Below are 13845 nucleotides of genomic sequence, written 5' to 3'. Positions count from 1 at the left end.
GCCTGCGAAAATCCAATAAATCCCGAAATGCATGTGGCAAACTAATTTGAAATTAATTCACACAGAAATCAAGGGAAATATTCAGCCGCTCCCGCAATTGCCCAGCCACTTTGATCAACACTGTCAATTGCCAAATTGGCAACTTAATAAAAATTCCATCGAAATTCATGAGAAACCCAAGCATTTTTAGCAAGCCAAAATGGGGGTGGTCCATGGTGCTCCGGCGACTTTTCCCAGCCGCACAGCCAACCAGCAGTATATCCTTTATCCTCAGCTCCGTAGCCATGTGGCCCCTTGTTACCTTGGCTTTGGGCGAAACCCCCTTTTATCCTCGTCGTCATCGTCTGTGTGCATTCCGCTTGAGCCGTCAAATGCGCATCGCGACTGTATCCCTCCCGAATCCAAATCCCAATTCGTATACGAATCTCAGTACTAGTAGCAAGTCGAGTTCCCAATCCTCATTCCGCGTCGTGGTGGCCACTTTTTGTCACCCATCCTTTGACGGCTCAATTGCAATTTGTTTTCGTTGATTCCCAGCCTTCGACCTCAGCTCGCTGTTTGTTTAGGATGAGGATGGGGGTGTGGATACGGATGTGAATGTGGATGTGAATGTCCTGGTGGGGGAACTACAGTTTTGGCCATGGATAATTCACAAATGAATCCCTTTAGTGTCGGCAATTGACGCACGTGCGCTAAAACAACAAGGTGAAATCGCTGCCAGGATACGTGATCATTATTAAAATTCCTTGGACCTGCCCACTACTGGTGACATCCGGCCCTCCCATTTATCCCTCGCTCCAGCGACTTCACCTCTCGCTTGGCTTTATTAAATTTTGATTTGGCCATTTATATAATCTATTTGCAATTGGCTTTATTTTCGTTACACCAACGGCCAACGACCAAAGTTTGGCTTTGCCATTTGACTGCCGATGCCTTGAGGGTCCTTTTGGTGGTGTGGCGGTTGCTGGGCTGAATTGCCACATAGTGAATTACTTTTCGCATACTTTTAATTAACTCTGCATTAACAGTCGAGCTATTTCACGCGCTTAAATTAAAAAAAGGCCAGTGTGGATGGTGATTAAACACAGCCGCCGAGGAAAATGTCAGCTGCTTTTAAGTCATCAAAAAAAGTAATGATTTAAGGTTTAATTGTAATTTTTAAATGTACTTAAAATTACACAAAAAATCATTTTTCTCTTTTCGGAAAGATAAATTTACAAGTTCTTGGTTTGGATTTAGTTTAAAAAATTTAAAAAAAAAGGGGGATTATAAAAGGTCTTACGTTTTTATATTAAAACAGGCTGTTGTGTTGAATTCAAAGCAATTATAATTTAAATAACTGTTTTTTTTTACGCACACAAAATATTTTAGATTAAATGTATTTTTTTAGAATAAGAAAACATGTTCTAAAAAAATTTAAAAAGTATAACTTTTTAAGTTAACTTTTTAAGTTACTAGTATAAAAGGTTTTTCCGGAAAAGAAAATATGCAAAATATACAAATTCAAATTGTAAATTTGTAAATAGAAAAACTAGTTCTTAGACTTTATACATATATTATAATTTGTAATAAATAATAAATTAATCATTAAAGCGGCAATCATAATACGAATATGTGCCCTAATTGTTTCTCTGACAACTCTGGAAGAATACCTAGCTTGTTGTCATTCGGTCTATATTTAGAATCGTCTAAAAATAATTCGAAAATAATCCTATTCGAACTAGACCGATTCTTTTGATAAATTAATTTTGGCAATTTAGGTTAAGGGATTAGTCATTCTTCTCGGGAACCTGGAACTCAACCTTATTGGTATTAAGTATCTTGTATCTAAAGATACATATACGTGCGAAAATACACGTTCTGATAGTGAAGAGCATGGGAATGAATATGCATGGGGCCCCAAATCTAATTTAGCGACATCCATTTGTTTTTCCATGTAGTATAGCAACCGAACCGCGCTACATATACCTCTGTATCTGAATACTTGAATATTTGAATACACCAAGAATTGGGTAAACTGTGTGGAGAGGAGTGTGAGGAGGATCCACAGAAACGATTGGCCTCACCGGATTGTGCCATAAAACGTAAACATGCCCCACTTAGTTGCAGCCCAAAAATAGATTGCAGCGAACCCAATTTAAATGGGTACCCTGCAGAGCCGGCATGTAACGGCCAAGCTAAGTCCCTTGCTATACCTTCTTAACCCCCCCCATGCCCCACGTCCCTCTTTCAGCCCGATTGGTAAATAAACAATTATTTGAATTAATGCTCATTACAAGAGGGGCGTGGGCGTGGACGTGGGCGTGGATCTTGGGCGAGAGCGCAATGAGAAATATGACCAAAAATAGAAACGAAAGGCAGTGAAGGTGCAAAGGCTGGGAAATGATAGAGATGCGATTTGACTACGACTGTGTGTATATGTGTGTACATATCGAAAATAGAAAATGAATTTATTACGACATGAGAAAAACACGAAAGTTATGAAAACAACGAGCAGTACGAGAAAATAGAAGCCAGCAACAAAGCGAATATCCAACCCAACCCCCCTCCCCCTCCCTCTCCACCAAACCGAACCAAACCGAAGCGACCCAAAAAGTATCTAAACCGAACCGAACCGCTACGGCAGATATAGTAGCTATAGCAGATATGGCAGATATAGCCGATATGGCCGATATAGTGGGAGCACAGGAGAGAGCGAGAGTCGCTGTCGCTGAGAGCGAGAGAGAGAGTGAGTGTGCTGGAGGCGCCTCCTTGCCTTATACGGCACTTTTTGACTGCGAACGATCGTGAGCAGCCGATCGTAGCCGTAGCCGTACACGATCCCCACGATCCCGATCCCAACCGATACGATCTCCACGCTCGATCACGCCGAACTATCCCATACTATATGGTGCTATACGTATAGCTATACGAATACGAATACGAATAGGAATACGTATACCATACCATACCATACCATACCATACCATACCATACCATCCATGCTGTGCCTCTCGCTCGCGCGCCTTATGTTTTCCAAAGAGCCCCCTATGCTGAAGGATCTATTTTTAGGCGGATCGGCCGGTGGGCAGCATTATCGCATCCATGAGCATATTTCCTCGCTGTGTATATTCGTTTGAGTATTTTATTTTTTGGATCGCGGCAGGGGCGGGGGCGGTGGCGTTGGCGGCGGGGGGGCATGGCGACGGCGCTTCTTGGACGAGATGGCATTTCGGCGGCGGTATAAAATCCGAGTACCAACGCGGCGATACTTTAGTCAGTCAGTTGTGTTCCAAGCCGTACACACCGTAACTCTTGATTTAATTCACCCGTGGTGCCGTAAAACAAAACAAACTAAAACAAAATGTGTGACGATGAAGTTGCTGCTCTGGTCGTTGACAATGGTGCGTATTTCCCCATCGAACGGATTATCATCTTGGCGTTTGGCATTTGCTATAAGAGAAATAGACAAAGGACCCAACAGCGAAAGGATATTCCCGCATCTAGTGCTAAAGTGATCGCAAAGTGAACGATTTTCGAGTTGTGATAAACTCACGTATCCTTCGGGACACAATCAATTAGCAATTTGAATATTTAAACAATTATTCCAATACCTTGGATGATTTCAAGATAAATATTTTAAATACTAGTTATTGAGCAATATTTTCAAATTAAATCAAAGAATCTTAAACATTCAGTCAAGTCATTAGGCGAAAAGCTAAAAAATTAACTTTAGCCAGAAAAAAAAACCAATTTGCATAAATTTCATACAGAAATTTATGCCAGAATCTGCTTCATTAGTTTTGATTTCTGAAAGCTTTTCAAGAGATCATGATATTAGAGAAGAGGAACATTTCAGAAGTAGAATTTCTACAGACATTTCTCTATACAGAGAGCCAAACAGATCACTCAGCAGCGACACCTTTTTTCTTGAGAGAATTTCCCTCTCCGGCCCAGACTTTTCCAGTTTTTCGGACAGACTTTTCACGCTGTCCGTTAGAGCAATTGCCAGACACCCAGTGTGTGGGAAAACCCTTGTCACTTGAGCGCCCACTAATGGACCCCTGTTCGATTGTGTTATCCTGCAGGCTCCGGCATGTGCAAGGCCGGTTTCGCCGGTGATGACGCTCCCCGTGCCGTCTTCCCCTCCATCGTCGGTCGTCCACGCCACCAGGGTGTGATGGTCGGTATGGGCCAGAAGGACTCGTACGTCGGTGATGAGGCCCAGTCCAAGCGTGGTATCCTCACCCTGAAGTACCCCATCGAGCACGGTATCATCACCAACTGGGATGATATGGAGAAGATCTGGCACCACACCTTCTACAACGAGCTGCGTGTTGCCCCCGAGGAGCACCCCGTCCTGCTGACTGAGGCCCCCCTGAACCCCAAGGCTAACCGCGAGAAGATGACCCAGATCATGTTTGAGACCTTCAACTCGCCCGCCATGTACGTCGCCATCCAGGCCGTGCTCTCCCTGTACGCTTCCGGTCGTACCACCGGTATCGTTCTGGACTCCGGTGATGGTGTCTCCCACACCGTCCCCATCTATGAGGGTTATGCTCTGCCCCATGCCATCCTCCGTCTGGATCTGGCTGGTCGCGATTTGACCGACTACCTGATGAAGATCCTGACCGAGCGCGGCTACTCTTTCACCACCACCGCTGAGCGTGAAATTGTCCGTGACATCAAGGAGAAGTTGTGCTATGTTGCCCTGGACTTCGAGCAGGAGATGGCCACCGCCGCCGCCTCCACCTCCCTGGAGAAGTCGTACGAGCTTCCCGACGGACAGGTGATCACCATCGGCAACGAGCGTTTCCGTTGCCCCGAGTCCCTGTTCCAGCCTTCCTTCCTGGGAATGGAATCCTGCGGCATCCACGAGACCGTCTACAACTCCATCATGAAGTGCGATGTGGATATCCGTAAGGACCTGTACGCCAACATTGTCATGTCTGGTGGTACCACCATGTACCCCGGTATTGCCGATCGCATGCAGAAGGAGATCACCTCCCTGGCCCCATCCACCATCAAGATCAAGATCATTGCTCCCCCAGAGCGCAAATACTCCGTCTGGATCGGTGGTTCCATCCTGGCTTCCCTGTCCACCTTCCAGCAGATGTGGATCTCCAAGGAGGAGTACGACGAGTCCGGCCCTGGCATCGTCCACCGCAAGTGCTTCTAAGCAGTTGCTGTTGCCTAGCACCACCACTAGCACCAACCGGTCTAGTCACCTGTCTCCTGCTCATCTGGTCCTGCTACTCGTGGTGGTTCTGGGTGTGTGGGTGGCTGGTGGCTCCACCGGCAAACAAAAAGAAAACAAAACACCACCACCACCATACAACCATTTGTTTTTGAATGTCATTATCTACCAACGTGTCATCCTTGGTTCGAGAATACTCTTTTGTACTGACTGAACGCAACACCATCAATCAAAATGAATTGTCAATCTAATGCCACGGACCGCGATCCCCATCCACTTGTTAATCGCTCGCGGCTCCCATAAAATGTTGATCGCCATTTGATTGTTTTACGAATGAACCGACACCCTCATGTATTTTGTACAGAACCTAACAACTTCCCCGATGGAGCGGATGGGGTCTATTGACTACGAAATGTAAAATAATCTCATGATTGTAATATTAATTAAAACAATTTATAATTATTTATAAATAAAAACGATTTTTTAGATTTAATTTTTTCTAAAAACATAATGATTTTGGAAAAAATTTCGGGGGGGGGGTATGCAGTATCTAGCTACACAGTACCCAGTATCTAGTCGGAAAAGTCAATCCTCTCCGAAGCTTTCCATCGATCAAGTAGTACAAGAGATTCACTCGTACATTTATGGATCGTTGCGATGTGTGAGCTTTTTTCACCTCCAGATGGGGCGTTTCGAATTTCCCGCATACCAAACCGAAAGCTTTCTATTCCCAAAAATATTTCTGGTAGCCGCGGGGATTTCGAAACGATTTTCGGATATTTTTAGACGCATTCCAAAGTGGGTGAGGCGTAGAGGCGAATGTTTGTTTATGCCATGGGGAAATACGATAGGAGATGACGCAAGTCGGATGATCAAAGGCGGCGGCTAAAACAAATTGCCAATGTCAATTTGTTGCCGCTCTCACCGAACTGATTAACCAGAAATGCATTTCACTTCGAGGAATAATGGATGGAAAATATATATACATATGTGCTGGCCATGCCAGAGACAAATGTTCTCGCCAAGATTGCCAAGACAATTAGTCAAGATGGCGTTGGGCCGTTTAATTAGAACTCGATGTGCGTTATGAATGAAATTTGTATTCGCGGTCGCGTCGCGTTGTGTCGCCTGTTGCAATTTCAATTGCAGCCACATACAAATGGGTAATTAATGGGCCCAAATCGCTGGCTCTTGGCCAAAAAAGGGGCGACAGATGCCGCTAATGAGTTGCACGATGACGATGGCGATGAGATGGGCAAAAATGGGCGCAACTTGCCCGTCCGGAATTCACTTTCTCAAGCGAATCACTTTACGCCGCGCTGCACAACAATAAACGCGATTCGGAAACAGAAATCAGGAATCAGAAATCAGGAATCGGGAAACAAATGCCGGAATGAGAATTTACCAACCCCCGACTTAACCGGGCTTAACCCACTAATCAATTTGCACAAAAACAAAAATAAACACGTACACAATATCGTCGACGTCGACGTCGTCGTCATAATGCAATATTCAGTTCTTAATTTCCATACAAATTCGATTTAAAATTCATAATAAAGAGCGCAAATATTCCGAATTCGAGTAAGGCACATAAGTACCTCCGCCCATGTACGATTGCGACTTGAAGTATGCCGCACAAAACGACCCATATGGTCAATTAGTATTGCTGCTCCGACTGCCAACCAACAATGAGGGCATCCAGTTCTTCAAGGCGCTTCCATGTGCCCGAACTCCGAATCGCACTCGAATCCTTATCCATAGTATGTATGGAGTATATGGAGACATCGCACACACCCCAGAGCACACACATTGTTTTCACTTCAATTACTATCGATGAAGCTGCAAAGCGACCAAAATCCATATATAATACAATCCAAACTTGTGCTCAGCGAAGCGGAAAGTGTTGGAAGCTCCGAGACTCGAGAAGCGTTTCTTGTAAAAGCGAGTCCTGAAACACTAAGTGCACGGTGAGAAATTCAGCACGACTACATAAAAATATAAGTCAAAAAAGTTGCATTCTGCTTACCTAAAAGTATTCAATATTTTATCAGACTTTCAAAAAGCATCACCATAGTGAAGTCATACATAGTGAACAGGTTACAATTCTTAGCTTAATCCCAACTAATTTAGCTTTCAAAGGACAGCGGAAATGATTTAAAATCAAGCAAGTCGATTTTATTTGATTGATTTAAATTTGTGCCAATCCCTCTGCCATTTGCAAAGCCCCGCTTGACTGGCTGGAAATATATAAATCGCGAGGATAATGAAAATGCGTCACATTTGATTGCATTTTTTGTGTGAAATTGGGCTGACAATGTTCGCTTTTGCTGACCAAATAAAAAATAAACGATAAAGGAGCGGAGGAAAGCCGGCTCACAGCCCACTCACACAGACATAAAGGGGTGATGGTGATGCATTCACACACACACACATATATGCAAGGACATTTATTTGAGGGTGATTGCCGTTTACGAACAGGCAAAAGGGTGCAGCCCATTGGAACGCAGGAACACGGCAACACCAAGAGCAAGAGCAACAGAAACAGAAACAGGACCTCTGGCCGAGGAAGCCAGGACCTCGACGAGGCCGTGTAAACGTGTTAGGGCAGAACAAAAACGCAAAATAAAAATGTGCACTTTACGCAATTTATGTGCAAATTTTTTGAATGACTTTAAAGCGATGCAGGAGGGCTGATTGAAATGGGGGATGGCCCGACCGGCCAGTGAATATAATCGCTCGCTAATTGACTCTAATAGACCTGGTTCCATCTGGGGTATGCTGGTTATCCTGCTGACCTCCCCAAAAGAAGAAAACCCAAGAGCATACGACCGCCGTGCAGGAGGATTACCTTTTTGGATTGGCAACGAAACGAAGTAGCATTATCTCAAGTACTTTGCCAGTTGCTGAAGCGTTTCTGAAGCGTTGGCTACAGCTCAGCGAGATCTTTGGCTTAAGAAACACTTTAGCACGCAGTGCGTATTATGTGTGAAAAGTAGCCATTAGAAAATTGCCCACAAATTAGCACAAATAAGGCGAGCATTTAGCAATTTGAATAAGCTGCCGCATTCGAAAACCCCTCGAATCCCACACACATTCGCAGTGCTTATCCCCTCGACCTTTCACCTTTTCACATGTCCTAAGCCCGCTCACACACACATGCTCACACGTGAGTCCTGGTAATTATGCGCCTGATTTAACTCTATTTTCCACTGCACAAATGACAGTTTCACACTGCCTTATTGTTCGACTGGGCCTTTCTCTCCTAGATACTTCTCTGTTATTTCAAGTGCCGCGCACTTGAATTCTCGGTCATGTCCTTGAAACTGCTCATGCAGAAAGCGGCAAAAAAATAAAACCAAAATCCTCGGCAGGACGAAGCTGGAAAAAAAATGGCTCCGCTCATCGAAATATGAGTTCATGAATGCGGACGGCTATTCAAACAAAGGACTTTCGCGTAAAGCCACGCCTCAAAATTTTTTATATAAAAAATTATATTTGCAGCCGTTGCGCAGCTGAGGAAATGGCCGAGGAAATTCGCATTTATTATAATCGCAAGGAAATGCGAAGAGTGCAAAGAAAATTGCTGCCAATTTCCCGCCGCAAAATGCTAGAATCGAAGATGAAATTAATTTTCCCGAGCACACAGCACAGCCGAGTGCTGCTGCTCAAACTTTGCAATTTGCGGCGCGTTTCCGTTTCCGGTGGGTTTTAGCGAGAATCAGGCTCCTTCGGCAGACGAGACGAGACAAGACAGAAGATGCCGGATGGCAGTGAAGACTGAATGACTGTCTCCTCCTCGATTTGGTGAGGTGGAGCTGGATCTAAAGCTGGCGCTGTTGCTGGTGCTGGAGCTGGGAGCTCCAATTGTCATCCATTCCGTTTAAAGTGTCGCACAATTTCATTTCCATTTCGCCATCCACTGGCCTTTTTTCGTTGCCCAAAACGATTAGCAGCCACTTAGAGCAGTTAAGAGTCTCATTGAGTTTATTAAATCAGGCGTAATAATTGGCACACACACACACACAATGTATTTCAATGAACTGCGCGCCAGGCGAAAAGGGACATCGAGTAGAATAGACAGTCGAATGGCGGAATCAAAGTATCGAACATCTATATCGATTCCCAGGCAGGCACTGCCTTCCCCATCAGATCGCGTTTCCAGTCGCACAAAAAAATACTTTTCGTTTCAATAGGAAAGCAAATTCAAAACGGACTAAATTTCAGGCACCTTCAGCATGGCAGACATGGAGGAATACAACCATCCATTGGCAAAAATAACCTCTATATCCGAGGAACTGGGTAAGGACTCTAAAATTTGTATAATATTTGAAAGCAACCCTTTTTATATAGGGCTTTGTAATGGAAAATAGGGGCTATGTTAGCATAGTTTAAAAAAGGTTAAGCAAAAGTTTTAGTTTATGTTTCCTGCGTTGCTGTAATACAAATAGTCCAAGGGATTTAAAGATGTATCAAGAGATAGGGTTTAATGCACACATAGTAAATTATAAACTATTATTAAAATTTTGTTATTGTTTTTTCTTTCCTTGACTTGAGTTTTCATATTCTAAAGCAATATTCTATTTCAGAAAGAACACATCTGGCCCGCGTGCCGCAAGTCCTGCAGCGATTGGAGGACATCCGCGAGCCGGAGGACGAAATGCTGCTGGCTGAAGGTAGTCGACTGAGTAAGAAACTCATTTGGGAGGACTACTAGGAATTGTCGAAATTTTCACGTCACAAACGTAACGAGTGACACCTGCCCGAGGTGCCAAGGAGCCAAGGAGCGAAGGAGCGAAGGTGTTGGCCTGGCAATTAATGACTGGCTGAACTTTTCACATTCACATGCTCGAGCTGGGCAAACAAAGCTGAGGGGCGACAACAACAGGAGCACGCAAGCCGAAAAAGGACTCGGGCTGAAAAGCACACAAACAAATTGTGACAAAGTTGCGGAAATTTAATTAAAATCAAATAGAGGCGGCTAAGCAAAAGGGGTAGCGAATTGGCAGTCAGGTGTGACCCGATATAGTTGGTAACACGCTTCCAACTTGCTTCGAATGTCGCTAGTTTTCTGCGTCGCTTAATAAACAAAATGTAAACAATGTTTAACAGCAATGACACACATGGGTCCCCCACCACACCCCCCTGGTACTCGTTCCCTTTTCCATTGGCTTTTTATTAATATAATTTATGAGCCTGTGGTCGTGAGCGGGAAATGCCAGTGGCAAGGTGGAAATGCAAGCAATCCGAATGCCAGCAGCTGGCTAATTTCACAGCGCACACATTTGATTAACTTAATTTAATAGTATTTCTTTCTAGCTACGTTATCCGTGCTCTGAGCTCGTTTTGATATATTTGTTTGTTTATTTAATTTATTATTATAGTTACGACTATGCGCTCTGGTTAACAGCTATAAAGGCGATTATATAGCTATCGATCATTGCAGCTCGTTCGGTTCTTTCTTTTTCCTTTATATGTTTTGTTGTTAGTTTTCGATTATATTTACCACATGAAACTAGTATATGTATATGTATGATGACCTCTCCATTTTGCTTTGCTAAATAACTTGCTATAAATATAATGATTGAAATAAAATGGTGACTAGGCATAGAACAGTCACAACAATTGGCCGAGGTAGACCATTGGCTAATGAGGACACAATTGGCTGCAGGATCCCAAGCCAGCTGCCTCCATATGGCGAGTTCTACCTGAACTGCCCAGAGTTTGCATCAGACAAATCGACCGTGAAACCATTATGGCTAGAATCGGCAAACAAAAACCACGGGGCACTGCTCTTTCTTTAATCGCGGCCAAAGGAGACGACGAGTCCTTTGGCCAGCGATTGGCAGTCGATAAAATTAGGCACAGCTTAGCCACATTTGGAAGTCAGCAGGCCGGAATCCTCAGCAGAATGTGTGTGTGTTCACCTTTCTGAGGAGTCTCAGCTGGAAAGGATCTCTTGGGTCGGCTCGCTTTGAAATACTTATCTGGAGCGGGAGCAGTTGACACAAAAGTATCTGGTTTCCCAGTTGTCGCCAGCGTACTTAGCATCCTTAATATCCTGTCGGAAATGTTTTCGTTCGCAATTGCATGTTGCGGTGTGTTGGCAATTTATACATAGTTTATTTTCCCTTCGATGTTTAAAAGAAAGGAAGATCGCCGATCGACGGACACTTGATACTTCTCAGACAAGTTGTCGGCATATAGTATGTCCTCTTAAGTGGTCACAAATTACAGCAATTATGCAGCGCCCTTGTGTCCTTCTTATGTCCTTTTTTGTGCGGCATTGGCAGTAAATGCCATGAAAATGGCGCTCATTAGGCAGATTCCTTGTGCAATCTTCCCACCCACAGAAAGTCAGACAATCTGCGTAATTACTTCGCTGACAACTTTTGATGAATTAAATGCGAAATAAATTTTTTAAGTGCGCGTAACGAGCATTCCGAACGAGCTGTGCCAAATGAAATGAAAATACGGCGGCAAACAGAACGAACAGGACGAGCAGGACGAAAGGCGATTCTCCGCAGCGAGGTGAAATCTTTCTTAAGCGTCTGTTGAGCGGATTTAACTTGTTTAATTACCGCTGTATTCACTGCATCATCAACTGTCGCTCATTACGCCGGGATTTCATACTTATGTAAATATATACTCACGTATATATACATATGTATATGTATATCCCCCTATATATATTTACTTATATGTAAGCACAAGTCGAAAATACTGGCAGTTTTTCAAGTGCACCGCCCACCGTCAGCATCTCATATCGCGTCCACTTGCTTGCTTTTTGTTTTGCGTAACTGTTACCATTTTAATGCGCTCGAGTGTCGAGGACGAAATTGATTTTCGTTTACCATTGTGTTGGACATTTTGAAGAGCATTTGGGCGCTCGTAAAAAATTTGTGCCAACACAAGGTGAAATTGCACTGAGCCGAGCGCAAATAAAATGGAGGGATTGGAGGAAGCCCGGGTCCTCGACACTCAATTTCGTAGAGCCACAAATGCGAAACTCGAAGGACCACTTGATAAATTTCATATATTTATAGCCCGCAGAGTGATGCGCTGCATTTGCACACTGAATGAAATTCCATGGGCACACACACATGCGCACACACATACACACACACATGCGCACACACAAGGACATTTTGGGTGGCCCGAAACGTCGATGGGTGGCTTACCCCGCCCACCCTTTGGCCACCCACCACTGCTTCTTGGCCAAACACTTGCACAAATAAAAGATCTACTTCAACTTATTGAATTTTCGTTGATAGAAACAAGATGAAAGGCGACTGGAAGTACTGTGCCAAATGAATACTCTTCTGCGTATTTATTTCTAAGTATTTACATGTTATTTAAGAGCTTTGCTGTTGATGATTAAAGTTAACAGTTCAAAGGCTATTGAAAAATATCTAAAGTCCTTGCAGCAAAATATTATGTGCTGTATAAAATAACGACATTATATATTTACTTAAAGAACCTTTATTTTCCATACATATTCGTTGTGATTTACTTATTAACCATGTGGATTTGAACTCATTCCTATATTAAATAATTTATATTTTAAGCGACTCAGATAGGAAAGGGTATGATTCTCCCGGCAGGACCTTCCATTCGCCGGATGTCTTCTGCTACCTTGTACACAAAGGACGGCCACAAAAGGCAATTGCATATGAGTTTTATGAGAGCTTCTTTTGACGTCGTCGTGCTGACTGCTCCTGCTGATGCTTCGTCCTTTCGGGCATATCCTTTTGACTGCGACAAATCCGTTAAGTCGCGCATTTCGCTCATCATTATTTGTGCAGGGAATTTGGCTCTGACCTCGCCCATGCCCAAAACACCGAGAGTGGTAAGTGTAATCAAATTGCAACCCGAATGCGAATACGAATCCGAATCTCAGTGCGAATCTCAGAGAGAATCGAACTGGAACAGGAACTTGACGGCGTTTTATTATTAAATTTGAGGCCATCGCGCACACAATGCGATATCCTGCAGCGAGGACGAGCGCTGTGCGAAATTATTAAAAAGTAATTATGGCACAAATTACGAGATATCAATATAGCATTTAGCTCTGCATGCGGCCTCGAATGAAAGGACTTGGTCTGGTTCCTGTGCAGCCACCACCACTTGAATTCGCCTGCAAATCCTTCGGCTCACACATCCAGCCCATAGAGCTGCATTTCCTCCACGGCTCACGGCTGTCTGGCACAATGCGATAGATTCCTTCTGGATTCCCATTGTTCTCCGTTCTCCGGCTCCTTGGGCTCCTTGGGCTCCTGCTCTTCACATGTTATGCAACATTTCCTGCGCTCGGCAATTTTGACATAATATCGAGATTATTATACGATTTGAACTCTGGCCCTTCCCATTGTCGGGGTAGGTCGTCGTATATCCCCGATATTCGGCCCAAGATCGCTTTCATTTGACTCTGGCAAAAAGGAAAGGTCGAGTCGAGTTTGTACACAATCAATTGTAGCATTTGAGCGATTTATAATGGGACTTTGTAGGCTCATAAGCCCTACTTAAGGTACACAACTTTTTGCGATTAATTTGCCGCGCGGCGGGGAGAGCGGAGTATGTTGCGGAAAATTATAAAAGTGCTTCGGTTAACGGAAGTTGACCGGGAGATTAATTTTGGCATTGAAAATCCAAATATGGCAAACAAGTAGCGA

At 43.9% G+C, this 13845-nt stretch overlaps 2 protein-coding genes across 2 annotated transcripts; both read left to right on the top strand.

Moving 5' to 3' along the window:
- Positions 1–3229: 3229 nt before the first annotated feature.
- On the top strand, positions 3230–5383 carry LOC120444605 (actin-57B). The gene is made up of 2 exons (XM_039624380.2): positions 3230–3383; positions 4068–5383. Exons 1-2 carry the CDS (start codon positions 3344–3346, stop codon positions 5156–5158), a joined length of 1131 nt encoding a protein of 376 aa, XP_039480314.1. The 5' UTR covers positions 3230–3343; the 3' UTR covers positions 5159–5383.
- Positions 5384–9295: 3912 nt separating this feature from the next.
- Positions 9296–10277, top strand: LOC120445508. Its single transcript, XM_039625966.2, has 2 exons — positions 9296–9475; positions 9763–10277. The coding sequence occupies exons 1-2, from the start codon at positions 9412–9414 to the stop codon at positions 9888–9890; spliced, it is 192 nt and encodes a 63-aa protein (XP_039481900.1). The 5' UTR covers positions 9296–9411; the 3' UTR covers positions 9891–10277.
- Positions 10278–13845: the final 3568 nt, after the last annotated feature.

This window comes from Drosophila santomea, chromosome 2R (genome assembly GCF_016746245.2).
Source record: "Drosophila santomea strain STO CAGO 1482 chromosome 2R, Prin_Dsan_1.1, whole genome shotgun sequence".
NCBI classification, from domain to species: Eukaryota; Metazoa; Arthropoda; class Insecta; order Diptera; family Drosophilidae; genus Drosophila; species Drosophila santomea.
The sequence above is the reverse complement of the archived record's forward strand: the minus strand, read 5'-3'. Positions and strand labels throughout refer to the sequence as shown.